We start from the raw sequence: 16,173 nt of genomic DNA, 5'->3' as shown, positions 1-16,173 counted from the left end.
AGAAACCTTAAAGATAGCAATTACTGGCAGCGGAAAGTTATGCGGCTTCAAAAGATTGCGAAGAAGTTGATTCTGACGTCAAAAGGGTATTAGAAAATGTTGGAGATATGAAGATTTAATTTACTACAAGCAGGAATCTTAACAATGAGGGCTACCGTTTTCGCGCTCACCAGTTGGCGCCACTGTAGACAAAGGTCCTGCCTGAACTGTAGTGGTTAGTTTGTTATTACGGGCGTGAAAACAAAATTTACATTTAAATCATATGTAATACCTTGAAACCGTACCGTAAAAATATCGATCATGCCACAGTGTTGCGTAGTCCGGTTTGTTCGGAAAAAAGGGAGGACAAAGGTTTCCTAAAAACAAAACTGTCTCAAAACACAGACATTCATTGCCCCGTAACGCATATTTGCCATAATGAATTTCAGGCATTGCAAAATATTCTCAAAATTATCGAATTTTAATAACCCGCGTAGCTCACCCAAAAATAGTGACATTTGACATTTCGGAGACCTCTCGCTACACTAGCGCCTCCAGCGGCGAATTCATAGACGATAGCCCTCATTGTACTATATTACACCAGTGTTTACCTACCTGCGGGTGAAGTATGTAGGTAAACTCTTTATTGTACAAAAGAAAAGGAACGAAATACAATTGACAAACTTTGAGATACTTGTACAAAGGCGGACTGTTCCTTTAAGGGATCTCTACCAGTCAATCTTTACCAAACGGCAAATAAACAAGTTTTTGTATGGGAGTTCCCCTTGAATATTTATTTTATTTTAATTTAACTATTTATTTTTAAAGTGATTATACAACTAAAGATTCTGTGAATATTTCAAGCGTCTGCCTGCTGCCGCTATTAATATCAAGGAAAAAACGGCAAAACAATCACGTCTGTTGTATGGAAGCCCCCCTTAAATATTCATTTTATTCTGTTTTTAGTATTTGTTGTTATATCGGCCACAGTAATACATAATCTGTGAAAATTTCAACTGTCTAACTATTACGACTCAAGACATAGAGCCCTGTGACAGACGGACGGACGGACAAACAGACAGACAGCGGAGTCTCAATAATATCATTTTTAGGGTTCCGTACCCAAAGGGTGCCAACGGAACCCTAAAAATGATGCTCAAATCCGTTTTGCCGTTTTCGCGTGAAAGAGTAGCAAACATCCATACAAACTTTTGCGTTTATACCTAATATTAGTATGATGCTAAAGATTGTTCTTCTAAATCTCATCCGCTAGTTTAGAAATCTTATTTTATGGCTCTTAAATTAGAGCCAAGATCTACTGTTTACTGATGAAACCCTGTGCGATCTACCAATTACATAATTCTTGAAATATTAAATGGAACAGCATAAAAGTTGCATTATTCTTTACATATCAAAGGTTAAGTGCATAGTTTATGGTCATTAAAAAGTTAGAAAGATTGCAGGCGCGCTAGCTCGGCAGTAATAACTTAGCACGCCTGCAATCAGTCACATTTTTTTTAAGTTAAAAAAGCCATGGAAATGTTTGCACAAGTCGTAGGTATACAGCCAAGTCTAATGGGCGGTATCAGATATTTTATTAAAACTCCGGACTTTTTTTATTAGGTTTGAAACAGCTTGTGGTGTCTTCGGTTACTTCGGTGGAATAATACACCTGCAGTTTATTTTTAATGAAAAAAAGGCGGGAAAGCATAAGAAAAACATTGGAATAAAATTAAATGTTATAATATTTTGAGAAAAAGTTCATTCTATTTCAGAATTATTCACCATTTTTGAGAAAATCTTTATATCAGTCTCGGCTGGAATAGCAATTGCTGGCTTCGTATTAGTTAAAGGACTCGCAAGCTCGTCCGCTTAATTCTCATACTCAGCCAGCAATTGCCTACTTCCAGGCCACGACAATAATCTACTATTGCCTTGCCACGATCGACTGTACTAATAGTGGCGATCGACATTGGGCACCCCTGATGTAGACAATAATCTAATTTTTCGGTATTCGCACGGGATTTTTTCGAAACCCCCGAATTTCAATTTATCTAAGGATAAGCGAAGCCGCAGTTAAAGTCTAGTCGTAAACAAATTCGACTTTATATTCCTTATCAGTAAACGTGAGGGCACGGTAAAAATGCAAAGTAATAAGATAAAGATTAATCAAAGAATCATTACAAGCAGACGATTTAAAAAACACTTGAAACTGAGAATCAAGTGTTGAAATGTTGATCAGTTTAATGACTTTGATATTGACTGTACTCAAGGGATTAATACCTACATTAATATCTGCCATAGTTGTACAGTCACCAGCGCCAATATCTGACACAACAAGCGTGCATAAACATCTGATACGACTTTATTTCTAGGGCCGGAAGGACGTGTCAGATATTTTTTGCACGCTCCGCTGTGGCAGAAATTAATGCTGGTGACTGTACGTGCAAAAGTATCTGACACATCCTACCGGTGCTAGAATAAGAGTCGTATCAGATATCTGGGTCAATCAATTTTTGTTTTGCCTAGGTTATGTCTCCTGCGTTACCTATTTAGGTAGGGGCTGTTTCACCATCCATTGATTAATTTTATTTGACGGATAAATGTAATGCCGTCTCCGTCTATCCGAGCAAAACAAACAGAGACGGCATCACATTTATCCGACAGGGGGTAAATCACAGATATAGATTATACTAGATAACGCAAACACCTCAATCTGTATGTAAAATATCTACTATGACGTCTCAAGAGCGAATTAGCGATGTGAATTCCCCGATGTCCGCGCAAAATCGATTCAAATGCGCCGCCAGCCCGCGCCGTGGGGCTCGAGTCAGTCACTTCACTAGTCATGATTAGTCAGTTAGCGGTCAGTAACCCCGACGTTTGGTCGGGGTTCGGACACGCGAAGTACATGCATTTGCGTAATCTAGTGTAATCCATATCTGTGGGGTAAATGTATGATTTTACGAGGTACAAATACAGTTTTAAGGCAAAAACAAAGTGCTCGTTCGTACCTAACTGGTTTTGTATAAGAACAAAGTAGTTTTCGTTCGCAACCGTTTTCGAGCAAGACCGTTTTTCGCAACTGGTTACGAAACTGGTTACTTGTGTACGCGGCTCCTCATCCCTTTTCAAAAAAGTTTCGACCAGATACTTACCTACCCAAAATTTTACTTCCACGACATTTTTTAATATCTACTTACATAATAGATCATTTTCATCTCGAACAATCCGTTTAATTATTTACGCAGTTTTTTTAATAACAATTAGAAGTCACTAATCTTATCAATGCACGCTATTTTCTTAGAAATACATATATATATATATCTTACCGATAAAAATTGCTGTTCTTGATAACATAGTGTTCGTTTTCTGCAGTACATTCTTTTTATGGCCCACAGTTTATACGTATTTTATTATTTACTCGCTTTTTATAGGGTTGAGTAATACATAAATGGATTATATATGTATGTGACTTAAAAGGAAACAGTTACCATTTGAGTTACATTCGCCAAATGGAAATGCTAATAAATGAAATTATTTGTAACATTCCTTTGTTAAAAACTAACATTTTTATTTGAAGCTTTTGCTGACTATACTTTTTGTCGACTGTATTTACATTGTCGTCCAGCCTACACATATCTTACTATTTAATACAAACGAACAAACAGACTTAAAAACTTTCACATTTATAATGTTAGTGGGATTATAAGTATAACTCTTTATTGTACATAAACACATAAAAATAACAGTTAACAAGAGAAGGAGAGGTACGAAGGCAAACTTATCCCTCAAAGGGGTATTTTCCAGTCAGTGACGTAGCGTAGTGGGTGCGGGGAGGGGTCCGCCCCGAGCGGCAATTTTGAGGGACGGCAAAATTCCATAATAAATATTTAATACTGAATAATATCTAGATATTAGAAGAATTAGTTCGCTGAAGTGGCGTTGGGCTGGCCACGTCTGTCGCAGGACCGATGAACGGTGGCGCAGACGAGTCCTCGAATGGAGGCCACGGACGGGAAAACGTAGTGTACGGCGTCCTTAGGCACGTGGACGGGCGACCTTCAGAGGGTCGTGGGCGGCGGATGGATGCGAGGGGCTGAAGACAGACTGTTGTGGCGCGCCATGGAAGAGGCCTATGTCCTGCAGTGGATTGCTGTAGGCTGATGATGATGATGATGAATATATTTCACAATTTTTTCGCACTAGGAATTCGGACCGTTTAGAATGAGCACGAAATTTTCCATTACTTATGCTGTGACGAAATTGGGGTACCCTTTCTATAATTGAATGATACAATAATGCCGTGGCATCTTGTATAGGTACTATGGTTTTTAGGGTTCCGGGGCCAAATTGGCTAAAACGGGATTCTTATGATTTCGTCAAGTCCGTCCGTATGTCACAGGCATTTTACTCGAAAACTACAAGATGTATATCAATGAAATTTGGAGTACAGATGTCTTGTCAAACCCGCTATTTAGTTTTGTAGTTAAATTACAAAAATAAATATTTATAGCACTCCATACCGTAACAGAAATTGTTTTTGTTTTTATAACTCGCATCAACGTGTGGCACATAGTTCGACAGCTCTTTTGAAAAGATAGTAAGGTTTCTCAAAAATTTTTTTGATTAAGTGAAGATTTCCGGAAATAATCGCTCCCAAAGTAGCAAAAATTGTGCCCCCCTCCCCCCCTCTATCTTGTAGACCGTTTGTCCAAAAAATATGGAAAGGTAGCGCCTTATAAATACTTTCAACGAAAATTGGTTTCATCATGATCGAATATACCGTTTTTGAGTTATTGCCGTAAAACTGCGCTTTTCAACAAAAGGACGTAAGAACCGTGAAGATACGCTCTTTTTCTGGTAATAGATTTTAAGACTGTAGTAAGTGTTTTAATTGTGTTATAACGCACATAATATTACTTGATTTTTTTCGTAATGGCTACGGAACCCTATCTTGGGCTTGTCCGACACGCTCTTGGCCGGTTTTTTAAAACCTAAACAAGAGGGCGGCAAAATTTTCTTCCGCCCCATAGTTTCCTTATCAAGCCCCTCTAATATTATAAATGCGAAATTTTGTTAGTCTGTTTGTTTATTACCTCATCACGTCTGTTAGATAATTTGAGTCAGGGGAAGCACATATGATAGTATCTATCCCGGAAAGTTGCATAGTCCCCGCGGGATAGCGATAAACAAATTCTAAGCGGACGGAGTCGCGGGTTACAGGCTAGTATTATATATTTACTTATTTTGCAGCCATGCTACGTCTGCAACAGCACTGGTCAGAACTGCCGCGCGCTGCCTCGCCGCCGCGTCACTATCGAGGATGAAGACGCCACAGAGCTGACAGAGAACGCCTTGAGTGAAGGCGGGGAGGAGACAGGTATCGATAGAAAGGAAGGAAATATTTTTTTTTCAATGTACTCGGAAATATCCGCCTAACTGACGCAAAAACAGTACGCGAAGTTCTTCCTTATAGACTGACACAAATAAAAAAAACATTATTGCCCTACCTCAGTGGCCGGGAAATTTGTATAATAAATTAGGTACTGTAGTTTTTTTTACCTTTTTTAATTGCGGCGGTGATTGCTTTCCATCAGTTGAACTGCCTGCTCGTTTTCGCCCTATCATATATAAAAAAAAACGTTTGGACTACGATAAGTCAATCCAAACAGCCAAATATTCATAGTGTTTAAATTCCATGTACCAATTTTTTTTAAACTCCTAGACCAAGATTTAATTTAGGAAGAAACAGCATAATTAAAAATGTCTCAAACAGAACCACAACTTTTTTTTTTATTTCAACTTCAAGCACAATTCAAGTACCTAACCGAAAAAAGGTAACAAAAGTAAATATAATATTAAAAAAAAATGTTTTATTTCCTAGCATTATTGGAGAAAAGCACTATATTATGTGCCTCAGCGGAAATGGCAATTCGAGGATATTCGAGGCTCCTAAATGACTAAGGCCGGCTATCTATTCATCCTACTTGCGTCTTTATTAACAGAAATGTTAAATACAATTACAGTGTTTGAAGAAGACGACTCTATCGGCGTGGAGAACTCGGACTTCGTGCTGTACGTGAGCGCTGTAGAAACGGAACGCTGTAGCCGCGGTCTCACCGTCGCATACGCATCGCACTGCCAGCAAGAGAGCGCCTTGGATCGGTAAGCTCTTGTGAAGAGAGGCTACAACAGAAATATCTCTCTCTCTCCCTCCCTCCCTCCCTTTTACTCTCTCTCTCTAGACCATAAGTTGTACCCTGAGGTTCTAGGTGTGTGTACTGTGGGGACTGTAACTTGGTGAGAGCTTAGGTACTGGGGATCAACGCGCGTGACTTTAAACTGTTATGAAAAATAAATAACTTCTTCAATCATTAATTAATTATATTTTATTTTAGAACTTGGTAGTACTTATAAATAGATTTACATAAAATGGCACCAGCCGCTTAGGCTATCGGGAGCAATCTGCTCTCCCGGCATGTATACCGCTGTCAATCGGTTTTAAAGTCAAATTCTAGAAAAACAATATAAAAATCCTAACCTTTTATACAAAACTAGGTTAATCTAACCTGCCAGGTGGTCAGTTTTACCACCTGCCAGCGGTATACAGCCTAGTCCCTACAGTACCCTTGTGAACGTTGAAGACTTGCAGGGGGGCATTCATCATCATGATCATCAATCAGCCTATAGCAGTCCACTTCTAGACATAGGCCTCCCCCAAAGAGCACCATTGCGCCCTATCCTCAGCTATCCCTAGCAGCCTTTCGCAGATCCTCACTCAACCTGGCCGGAGGGCGTCCACCACTACGTTTGCCAAGACGCGGTCTCCACTCAAGAACTCGTTTACTCCAGCGGTAGTCGGTTCTTCGACAGATATGACCAGCCCACTGCCACTTCAACTTGCTAATTCTCTGAGCTATGTCGATGACCTTAGTTCTGTGTCGGATAGTCTCGTTGGCAGCAGGAGAGCGCCAATAAGCTTGTGTGGGAGAGGCCATGCGAGTTCTCTCTCTAGCTAGACCAAAGACTTTGCTCTTTGGGCGTTGAAGACTTGCAGTGGGGGCACTGGCAATGACTTACGCCTCACATTGCAAGCAAGGAACGTCTTGGATCGGTAAGCTTGATCTGTTGTTATAAGGAACACTTTGTCGGACTTCATACCCTACGGCTACTTATACTTCGGTCGGTACTTAGTAAGATTTATCTGTTGTTACTAGTTTACGCCTTCGGTTAGCTAGCTACGTACGCCCCTGTCCCCCTCCCCCTCTATCCTCCCGGCTCCCGTCCTGATTTGATGACGATGATTGCGATTCCTTGTTTTTGTCCCCAGGCCAGTGGCCGGGCACGCCAACTTCTGCCCCGGGGAGCTGTCCACCAAGTACAGGGACCTGCCGAGCCTGCTGTCAACGGTTCAGCATGAGATGCTGCACGCTCTAGGGTTCAGCGTGTCGCTGTTCGCTTTCTACAGGTAAACTTTGCTTTACTATATTTGTTTAGGGAGATGCCCACCCTAGAATGATGTGGTGCCCATTTTGGATTGCCAGCTTTATTTTAACAAGATTTTTTTGCAACGAGCAAAACTTACAGTATGAAAATACGTACGTAAATACTTACAGTACGTGTATGTACCATCGCAAACCGAATAATACGAATGTTTGTATCTATATAAGTATGTTTATCCGTTGTCTAGTACCCGTAGCATAAGCTTTACTTAGTTTGGGTCAAGTTAATTAGTGTCAACAATTGTCCCATGATATTTATTATAGAAAAATAATATTGGTTTTAATTCCAGAGATGACAACGGTGAACCCTTGATGGAGAGACGACCTGACACCGGCAACCCGCCGTTAGACGAAGAGTAAGTGTTTTTCCCTCCTATCCTCATTTGCAACGCTAAATTTCACGTTTACAACATCTTAGGGCTTACCCAATTACACAAACTACCCAACTACCCAACTACCCAACTACCCAATTATACAAACTACCCGACTACCTAATTACACAAATTAATCAATAAGCAATAACCAATTTTAAGAAACTCGTTTAATGTTGCAGGCTCCAGATCCACAAATGGTCTGACCGCGTGGTGAGGAACATCACAAGGAAGAAGTGGATGATTAGGGGGGGCTACGTGGAGAGGACATTCCACATGATCGTCACTCCTAGAGTGGTGAAAGAGGTGAGAGAACTTCTCTCTAAAGAGCTCTAAAGTCCTGTAAGAAATATGTTTTTTTGAAAATGACATTTTAACTAATGCAAGCTTTTGACTGTACATTTTAAAATATATATTAATGTGTAACATTACGAGTAGTTACAAATAAATATACATAGATGTCACGTAAAATTAAAATAGTCCTGTATGTTGTGCCTAACGACTAACGACGTACATAATTAATAATAATCGTGTCGGAAAATTCAATAAGAAAAAATGAAATACTAAGACATAAGTAATGTAACATATCTATTTGGATTTGTTGTGTATGTGTATTGTATAAATGTTTATGTATTCTTGATATTGCTGTAATGTAATGTAAATTCATTGTAAAGGTTGCCTGGTAGAGATCGCTCTGAAGCGATAAGGCCGCCTATTGCTTACCTCAAGTCTGTGTATATACCTGTTTTTTGTACTGCTTGCTATGTGTTGGTGATGATGTCACAAATTATCAGATTTAAAATACTAGGGTACAATACAAGGCTAACTTAAAGTTGTGTTTCTCATTTCAAATCTCATTGTTCTCTTAAGGTGCGTGACCACTTCAACTGCTCTACCCTGGAGGGGGCCGAGTTGGAAGACCAGGGTGGGGATGGAACTGCTCTTACACATTGGGAGAAAAGGCTGTTCGAGGTTAGTAAAGAGAATAAATATATCCTTTAAAGGGATAAGTTCGCCTTTGTATAATAGTCGAGGTCAAAGATATATTTAATAATAATAATACTTAATTATTTTACTTTGTTTGAACTTTTGTATAAAATTTTCAGAAGGCCAAAGTGACAAAGTATTAAAGTGTAAGGATCTCGTACCTTAAAATAGATATTTTTTCATAGTGAACCTTATGAACATTGTGTCAAGGTTCAATTTTGTTGACATATTGATTTTAGATACGAAATTTTTACAAAGTAGTGACTTTTTTTAACCAACATGTATCTCAACGTTTGTCAATTGTGTTTATATATTTTGTACAATAAATAAATAAATAAATATCATGGGACACTTGACACCAATTGACCTAGTCCCAAAGTAAGCAAAGCTTGTACTATAGACACTAGGCAACGGATAAACATACTTATATAGGTAAATACATACTTAAATACATATTAAACATCCAAAACCTGAGAACAAACATTCGTATTATTCATACAAATATCTGCACCGGCCGGGGATTCGAACCCGGGACCTCAAGCTTCGGAGTCAGGTTCTCTAACCACTTAGCAATCCGGTCGTCAATAAAGAGTGGAAAAGCCGTGGTGGCCTAGTGGTTTCACCTATCGCCTCTCTAGCAGAGGATCGTGGGTTCAAATCCCGTCTCGCACCTCTGAGTTTTTCAAAATTCATGTGCGGAATTACATTTGAAATTTACCACGAGCTTTGCGGTGAAGGGAAACATCGTGAGGAAACCTGTACAAACCTGAAGTTCCCAATCCGCACTGGGGCCGGTGGGGAACTATGGCCCAAGCCCTCTTGTTCTGAGAGGAGGCCTGTGCCCAGCAGTGCGACGTATATAGGCTGGGATGGATGGACAATAAAGAATTTACATGCATATACAAGGACTGTATTGTTTATGGCTGGAGTTTATGAACTTAAACAGATACAGGCGCCATCAGTCGCACCTTTAAAATTAAATTCGAAATATTCAGATTTCCGACATAAACTTTAAATAAAACACAATATGGTCTAATTTTTAAATGAGAAAATTTCTAATTATTTCAATTTAATTTTAAAGGTGCGAGATATTTCTGAGCGGTCAAGGTGGTCAAAAATAACGGCACATGTACTCTAGAGTTCATGTACTTATCGATATTTTTGATCACCTTGGCCGTTCCGAAATATATGATGGCGTGGCGACTGTACATTAAAGTCGGTTTGATTTGTTAGATTTGTACGGAACTTTTGTTTTTTCCCCACTATCGTTTTTACTGAAGCTTATTTTCACAATCTCGTTTTTCCCCAACTTAAATCGACACAAAAACAGTATCGACGGAGCTCCGCTCGCGCGGAGCTCCTACTTTTGTGTGATTTTGGCCCTTAGGGCTGATGCAAACTTGACATAACCTACGAGTACACCTACCTGTGTTTCTGCGTCGATTAAAATTGGAAAATAAGTATTTGGAAAAAATGCGAATGGAAATTTTGCTATTAGGAAATACCCTAACCTAACCTAATCAAACAATTTATTTTTCAAAATTGTTTTTCAAAAAAATACACGTCATCATCGCCTACATTCTTTCTAATGTTAAAAAACGAAGTATAGAATAGAACAGGTCTCAGTACACGGCAAGATATAAAACCTGTAAAATTACTTCCAGAACGAAGCGATGACAGGCACCCACACCCAAAACTCGGTCTTTAGCCGCCTCACCTTCGCTCTGATGGAGGACACAGGCTGGTACCGCGCGGAGTACTCCCGGGCGGCCCCCCTGGCGTGGGGACGCGGGCTGGGCTGCGGGTTCGCCACCACATCATGCAAGCAGTGGCTCAACACGCAAAGGTTGAGGTACAACCCTGGCATTATTTAGAATTAGAACTATCTTGACTAAAGAACAAATTAGATACCCCCTAGCTTCTTAAAGGTTGAGGTACAACTCGGACATTACTTGGAACAGTCTTGACTTCTCTTGTAAATTGTGATAATTGTAACCTTCCTGGTGACCACATAAATGTTTACAAACCTAATTTCCATTTATAACCGTGAATTTAGTGACTCTACAACACTGACCTTTGGCAAGCTCGTGTAATCTGTGATAAGCTATTTTTCATTTGTGATAAATCTCCGTTAACTGTTGGGCACCCTAACAGTTGAAAGTTCTGGGTTTTGATTGATTTTTGACTACAATTCATATTTTTTTCTCTTTTTCAAGCGAAACCAAGGACAATACGACCTCCGAGTAAGTCATATGTTATGTGTGTTTGTTTGTTTATATTTGGCCCTGTGAGAGTCCTGTTTTTTGTTTTTGTACCTGTAATAGTTATTATAGTTTTCGTCTTTAAATTAAATGTCCTTTACTGTTTGTTTTGGTCTCTATTGCAATGAGTTTCTATAAAGGATTAAGAAAATGTTTCCAAGGTTAGTGCCTTGAGCGACTCCATATTTTATTCCGAGAAATAACTGAGTAAACTTTGTTTTTTTTTGTTCGAGAAGCGTAGTATTATAAAATATGCCTAAGTTATTTATGCATTTACTTATTTATATTTACAAGCTATGACGGAAAAGATGCAGATGAGTAAGTTATTTTAGTATCAAAAGCTTCAACTTAATCATAAAACTTGTTTATTCTTTTAGGGTGACGTCTATAAATACGAAGCGGATACTAGTCATTTAGTTTGCAATACTATTATATACCTTGTTGTTGAAGGACCTATTTTAACCTATAAAATTGTATTTCAGACGGAAAAACCCGGCGCCATATTGTGAAAGGATCAAAGGCAATCCCTTGAGGACTCAATGTTCCACAAAGCGCACAGCTGTAGTGCTCTGCAATCTGGTCCGACATGACAACATACTGCCACGTGCTTATCAGGTATTTACCAGACATCCGCAATAATATGCTGAGTCGGCACAATTTATACTATTCGATATAAAAAATGGGAATTTTGAAGTAGCAATGGGCAGGCCACATCGCTCAAAGAACACAACCGTTCGGAGAGAAAAGTCCTCGAGTGGCGACCACTAACTGGAAGACGAAGCGTTGGCAGGCCTCCCACTAGGTGGACTGACGACATCGTGAGAATTGTGGGCAACCGGTGGGTGCAAGTGGCGAGTTGTCGTTCATTGTGGCGTTCTAAGGGCCTTTGTTCAGTAGTGGACTGATGATGAAAAATTAAATTACCTAATAATCGTTTGCCCATGTTTCAGCATTTCGACACGCTCCCTAACGTCCCCCCCGGCCAGGAGGCCCATTACGGCGGCTCCGTCTCCCTGGCTGACTACTGCCCCTACCTTCAGGAGTTCACATGGCGTCACAAAAGCGTGCTGATACGCGGGAGTCGATGCGAATATGATGAGAACACGCCTAGTAAGATTATAGCTATCCCATTGTATCCCTTTTATTTATTTTTCTACTGACCAGAGAACCTTTGTCAGGTACCTGATATTTACAAGCTTTTATTTAGTTTCACCTGTCCCGTTGTCTGTCTGTCTGTAATCAAATCTTGCAAGTTAAATTCGACCAACTTCCAGTAGTTGGATTGACTTGAAATTTGGTATACTTACTTATGTGAATTGCGTGACAATACAATAATTTGGTAGTGACATCCTGGTAGTCCGGCCAGAACTCTTCAACGGTTAATGGCATCGACTTGAAATTTGGTATGCAAATGTAGTTTGGGTGACAATACAAGTACAGTCAACAAAAAGTACAGTCAGCAAAAAAAACCTTGTTCCTGTTAAAAATGAAATTTTTACCAAAATCTATTTTTTTTACAGAGACTGATGTTAACTTCGCTTTGGAGAACTACGGTGCACACTCCAAATGTTTCGACCACAGCGATCGAGTGTGGGAACAGAAATCATGTAGACAGGTCGGTGATGATATGTATACTTGTATAGGTATTATTATCCAAGTTCATTTTGTTTTAGACATGATAGAATCTGTCTTACTCCTTCACGCTAGTACGGTTGGACGGATGGATGTTTTTTTTTAGGATTCCGTACCCAAAGGGTAAAAACGGGACCCTATTAAGACTCCGCCGTCCGTCCGTCTGTCCATCTGTCACCAGGCTGTATCTCATGAACCGTGATAGCTAGACAGTTGCAATTTTCACAGATTATGGTATTTCTGTTGCCGCTATAACAACAAATACTAAAACCAGAATAAAATATATAAATTAAGGGGCTCTTATTTAAAACTAACACTTAGGAGACGTCTTGTAGGTTTTTTTAAATTTCGATTTATGTCTTAAACTGACAGTTCTTGTATGGATCTGACAGGACTTAAGACCACTTAATTAAACCTAGATTAAAAAGCCTGCAAGTGGACGTTAGCTTTTAAGATTTTACTAACGGCAAACATGTATGAGTCTGTCTGTTGATTAAAATAAATGGATTATTATATTACTTTTTATTATTATACAATAAACGTGATTTTTTTGCCGTATTTTGCTCGATATTAATAACGGCAACAGATAGACGCTTGGAATATTCATAGAATATTTAGTCGTATATTCACTTTAAAAAGAAATAATAAATTAAAAATAAATATTTAAGGGGGGCTCCCATACATGATACAACAAACGTGTTTTTTTGCTAATGTGTAATGTTGTTTAGATAATGGTACGGGACCCTACGTGCGCGAGTCCGACTCGCACTTGACTGGTATTTTTTTTGTTATAACACATAATCTACTTATACCTAGGTATATTCCATTATAAAATCCCAAAATTTGAACTAGAGAAGTACGTTGTACCAAAATCTTATTGTTTTCAGATAAGAGAGTGGCAACACTGGGGATCGGGTTGCTACAAATATAAGTGCGAGAGTGGAAGACTGCATATTGTGGTAAGTGTTGGCAACACCATACATAGTTTTAGTTGGTATAGTCAAATATTATATCGATGGATCTCTGACTCAACCTGGTATATAAAGTATATGAAAAATTGGAGTATCTACTTTAAGACGTGTATCTAAAATGATTATGCGAATTTCTTAAAATTTCAAATACGAGGTCGAGTCAGAGAGAGACCCGTTGATATGCAGAAATTTTGCTCTGGTGCTCGTCGCACAACATAAGTGAAGACGCTGATGTAATTTTTTTGTTTGCTTATTTTTGATGTTTTTGTTTTTTATTGTTTTAGTAGTAATAATTGTATGTATATTGTGTGTGGAATAAACTTTTTCATTTTCAATTCTTGGGAATTCCTAAATCCCGCAATTTCAGTCACGCCACCCAGCCACCCGCCAGACGTAATGGTTCATGATAATGAAGCTATAAGAAGCTGTCGGGTAGATATTTATTATTATTGTTTGGCGGAGTTTTTTTTTTCACTACCTTTTCGGCAAGTATTATTAAAACCGGCCAAGAGCGTGTCGGACACGCCCAAAATAGGGTTCCGTAGCAATTACGAAAAAATAAAGTACCTAATATTTTTCTAAGGATTTCGTATTTTATACGGAATCTTCCAAGTTTTAGTTTGTTTTCTGTTTGTTCGAAGACGGCATCACATTTATCCGTGAGTTAAAATTGATCAATGGGTGGTGAAACAGACCCTAAATATGATCAAAATTCTTGCAACTTGTCCCTCCGTTGTGCTAATAAACGTGGGAAATGATGTTTAACTGACACGTCAAAATGCTCGAATATTCGCCGTGATGTGAGCATAAAAAACCGGCCAAGAGCGTGTCGAAATAGGGTTCCGTAGCCGTTACGAAACAATTAAGTAATAGTTTTCTAAGGATTTCGTATTTTGTACAGAATATTCCAAGTTTAGGTATATTTTATACCTTAGGCTGCTATTTACTCTTAAACTACTAATAATTCTCAAGCAAACTTAACCGTTATAGTTTTCCTTGTAAGTTAGATATACTTACTACCATCCTGAATTTTTTCAAATTTTTCCACCCACTGGTTTAGATTTAGGAGGGGGGGACGCTCTATTTTAATGAAAATTTGCACTTTAAAGTTGAATATTTCGCAAACAAATCACTGAATCGAAAAATCGTCATAGCAACCCCTAATGGTTTTTAAAGGCCTATCCAACAATATCCCACACTATAGGGTTGGATGAGAAAAAAAATCACCACTTTACGTCTATGGGAGAGGGAGGTAACACTAAGAATTTTTTTTTTTTGATTTTTTTATTGTACCATTTTGTTGGCATAGTTTACATATATATCCGTGCAAAGTTACAGCTTTCTAGCATTGATAGTCCCTGAGCAAAGCCGCGGACGGACAGACAGACAGACAGACATGGCGAAATTATAAGGGTTCCGTTTTTGCCATTTTGGCTCCGGAACCCTAAAAACGAGAATCATTCCGTTTAACCGCTCTATCTAGCCGTTTCTCTGCGGATAATACAGATGTATTGAATAATGCTTTGCCACCGTATTTTGTTGGAAAAGTTAAATACGAACTTTTTTGCAACTAACTCACTGAACCATGATTGGTTATTTGGAGTCTTTTTGTATTTTTTATTTCAACTCCAAATTTGTTACTTTTACGGGTATCCCGTGAAACCATATCGAAAATACAAACTGAGACATGGATGCACAGAAAAACCAGAAAAAGAGACCAGCGCTGGGAATCGAACCCAGCCGAAATGGGAGTCGAAATTCGTGTCTAAATTCCTGTCTTTTTCTGGTTTTTCTGTGCATCCATGTCTCAGTTTGTATTTTCGATAACTCACTGAAGTTTACTTAGTTTGTTTAGTTTAGTTCACTGAAGCTAAAGTTTGCAACTAACTCACTGAAGTTTACTTAGTTTTGAACATGAAACTACCGTGAGACTCACTCATATTAAATATAATGACCCGGATAACTCACGTCTTAAATCGAGTTTAGCTCGACATGTTTCGGGCTAATCCGTAGCCCTTCGTCTTCGGAGCAACGCGACTCAGCGGCTGCTGCAGTGCGCGTGTTGCAGCAGCCGCTGAGTCGCGTTGCTCCGAAGACGAAGGGCTACGGATTAGCCCGAAACATGTCGAGCTAAACTCGATTTAAGACGTGAGTTATCCGGGTCATTATATTTACTTAGTTTGTTTAGTTTAGTTCACTGAAAGCAAGATAAATACGAAGTTATCCTACAAAATGATGTTTTTCACTAGATCTAAGTCATATTATCTTGTGATTCAGGTCGGCAACTACTCGTACACGTGCTACCATGCTGGGCAAGCGCAGCAGGTGCGGATCATCAAAAGGGGGTGGCTCCACAAGGGGGGAGTGGTCTGCCCTCCCTGCCGAGAGGTCTGCGGGGCAGAGTTTGCGGTAAGACTGTCATCTAAGTTGGTTAGAATTTTTGGGCCCTGAACATGGTTGCAGTAGT

The 16,173-nt window shown here is 39.2% G+C and overlaps 2 protein-coding genes across 7 annotated transcripts in view; one reads left to right on the top strand and one right to left on the bottom strand.

Moving 5' to 3' along the window:
* Positions 1 to 3,452, bottom strand: part of LOC141444918 (uncharacterized) — a 21,696-nt gene extending 18,244 nt beyond the window's left edge. The window contains exon 1 of the mRNA XM_074110690.1: positions 3,312 to 3,452. Within this exon, the coding sequence (XP_073966791.1) occupies positions 3,312 to 3,339 (28 nt within the window). The 5' untranslated portion in view covers positions 3,340 to 3,452. The remainder of the gene's footprint in view (positions 1 to 3,311) is intronic.
* The window catches only part of Invadolysin (leishmanolysin-like peptidase, invadolysin), a 108,306-nt gene that overhangs the window by 86,387 nt on the left and 5,746 nt on the right, over positions 1 to 16,173 (top strand). Inside the window, exons 6-19 of one of the 6 annotated variants that reach the window (XM_074110685.1) lie at positions 5,236 to 5,362; positions 6,009 to 6,147; positions 7,313 to 7,450; positions 7,775 to 7,840; positions 8,038 to 8,161; positions 8,726 to 8,827; positions 10,507 to 10,688; positions 11,059 to 11,085; positions 11,398 to 11,421; positions 11,586 to 11,718; positions 12,054 to 12,213; positions 12,624 to 12,718; positions 13,623 to 13,694; positions 15,984 to 16,115. In XM_074110685.1, the coding sequence (XP_073966786.1) occupies positions 5,236 to 5,362; positions 6,009 to 6,147; positions 7,313 to 7,450; positions 7,775 to 7,840; positions 8,038 to 8,161; positions 8,726 to 8,827; positions 10,507 to 10,688; positions 11,059 to 11,085; positions 11,398 to 11,421; positions 11,586 to 11,718; positions 12,054 to 12,213; positions 12,624 to 12,718; positions 13,623 to 13,694; positions 15,984 to 16,115 (1,521 nt within the window). Of the gene's footprint in view, positions 1 to 5,235; positions 5,363 to 6,008; positions 6,148 to 7,312; positions 7,451 to 7,774; positions 7,841 to 8,037; positions 8,162 to 8,725; positions 8,828 to 10,506; positions 10,695 to 11,058; positions 11,086 to 11,397; positions 11,422 to 11,585; positions 11,719 to 12,053; positions 12,214 to 12,623; positions 12,719 to 13,622; positions 13,695 to 15,983; positions 16,116 to 16,173 lie in introns of all 6 variants that reach the window. The other 5 variants (XM_074110683.1, XM_074110687.1, XM_074110686.1 and 2 more) reach the window with 5 other exon arrangements.

Source organism: Choristoneura fumiferana, chromosome 30, assembly GCF_025370935.1.
Source record: "Choristoneura fumiferana chromosome 30, NRCan_CFum_1, whole genome shotgun sequence".
Lineage (NCBI taxonomy): Eukaryota > Metazoa > Arthropoda > Insecta > Lepidoptera > Tortricidae > Choristoneura > Choristoneura fumiferana.
Note: the sequence above shows the minus strand (reverse complement) of the source record. Positions and strands in the feature narration are given on the sequence as shown.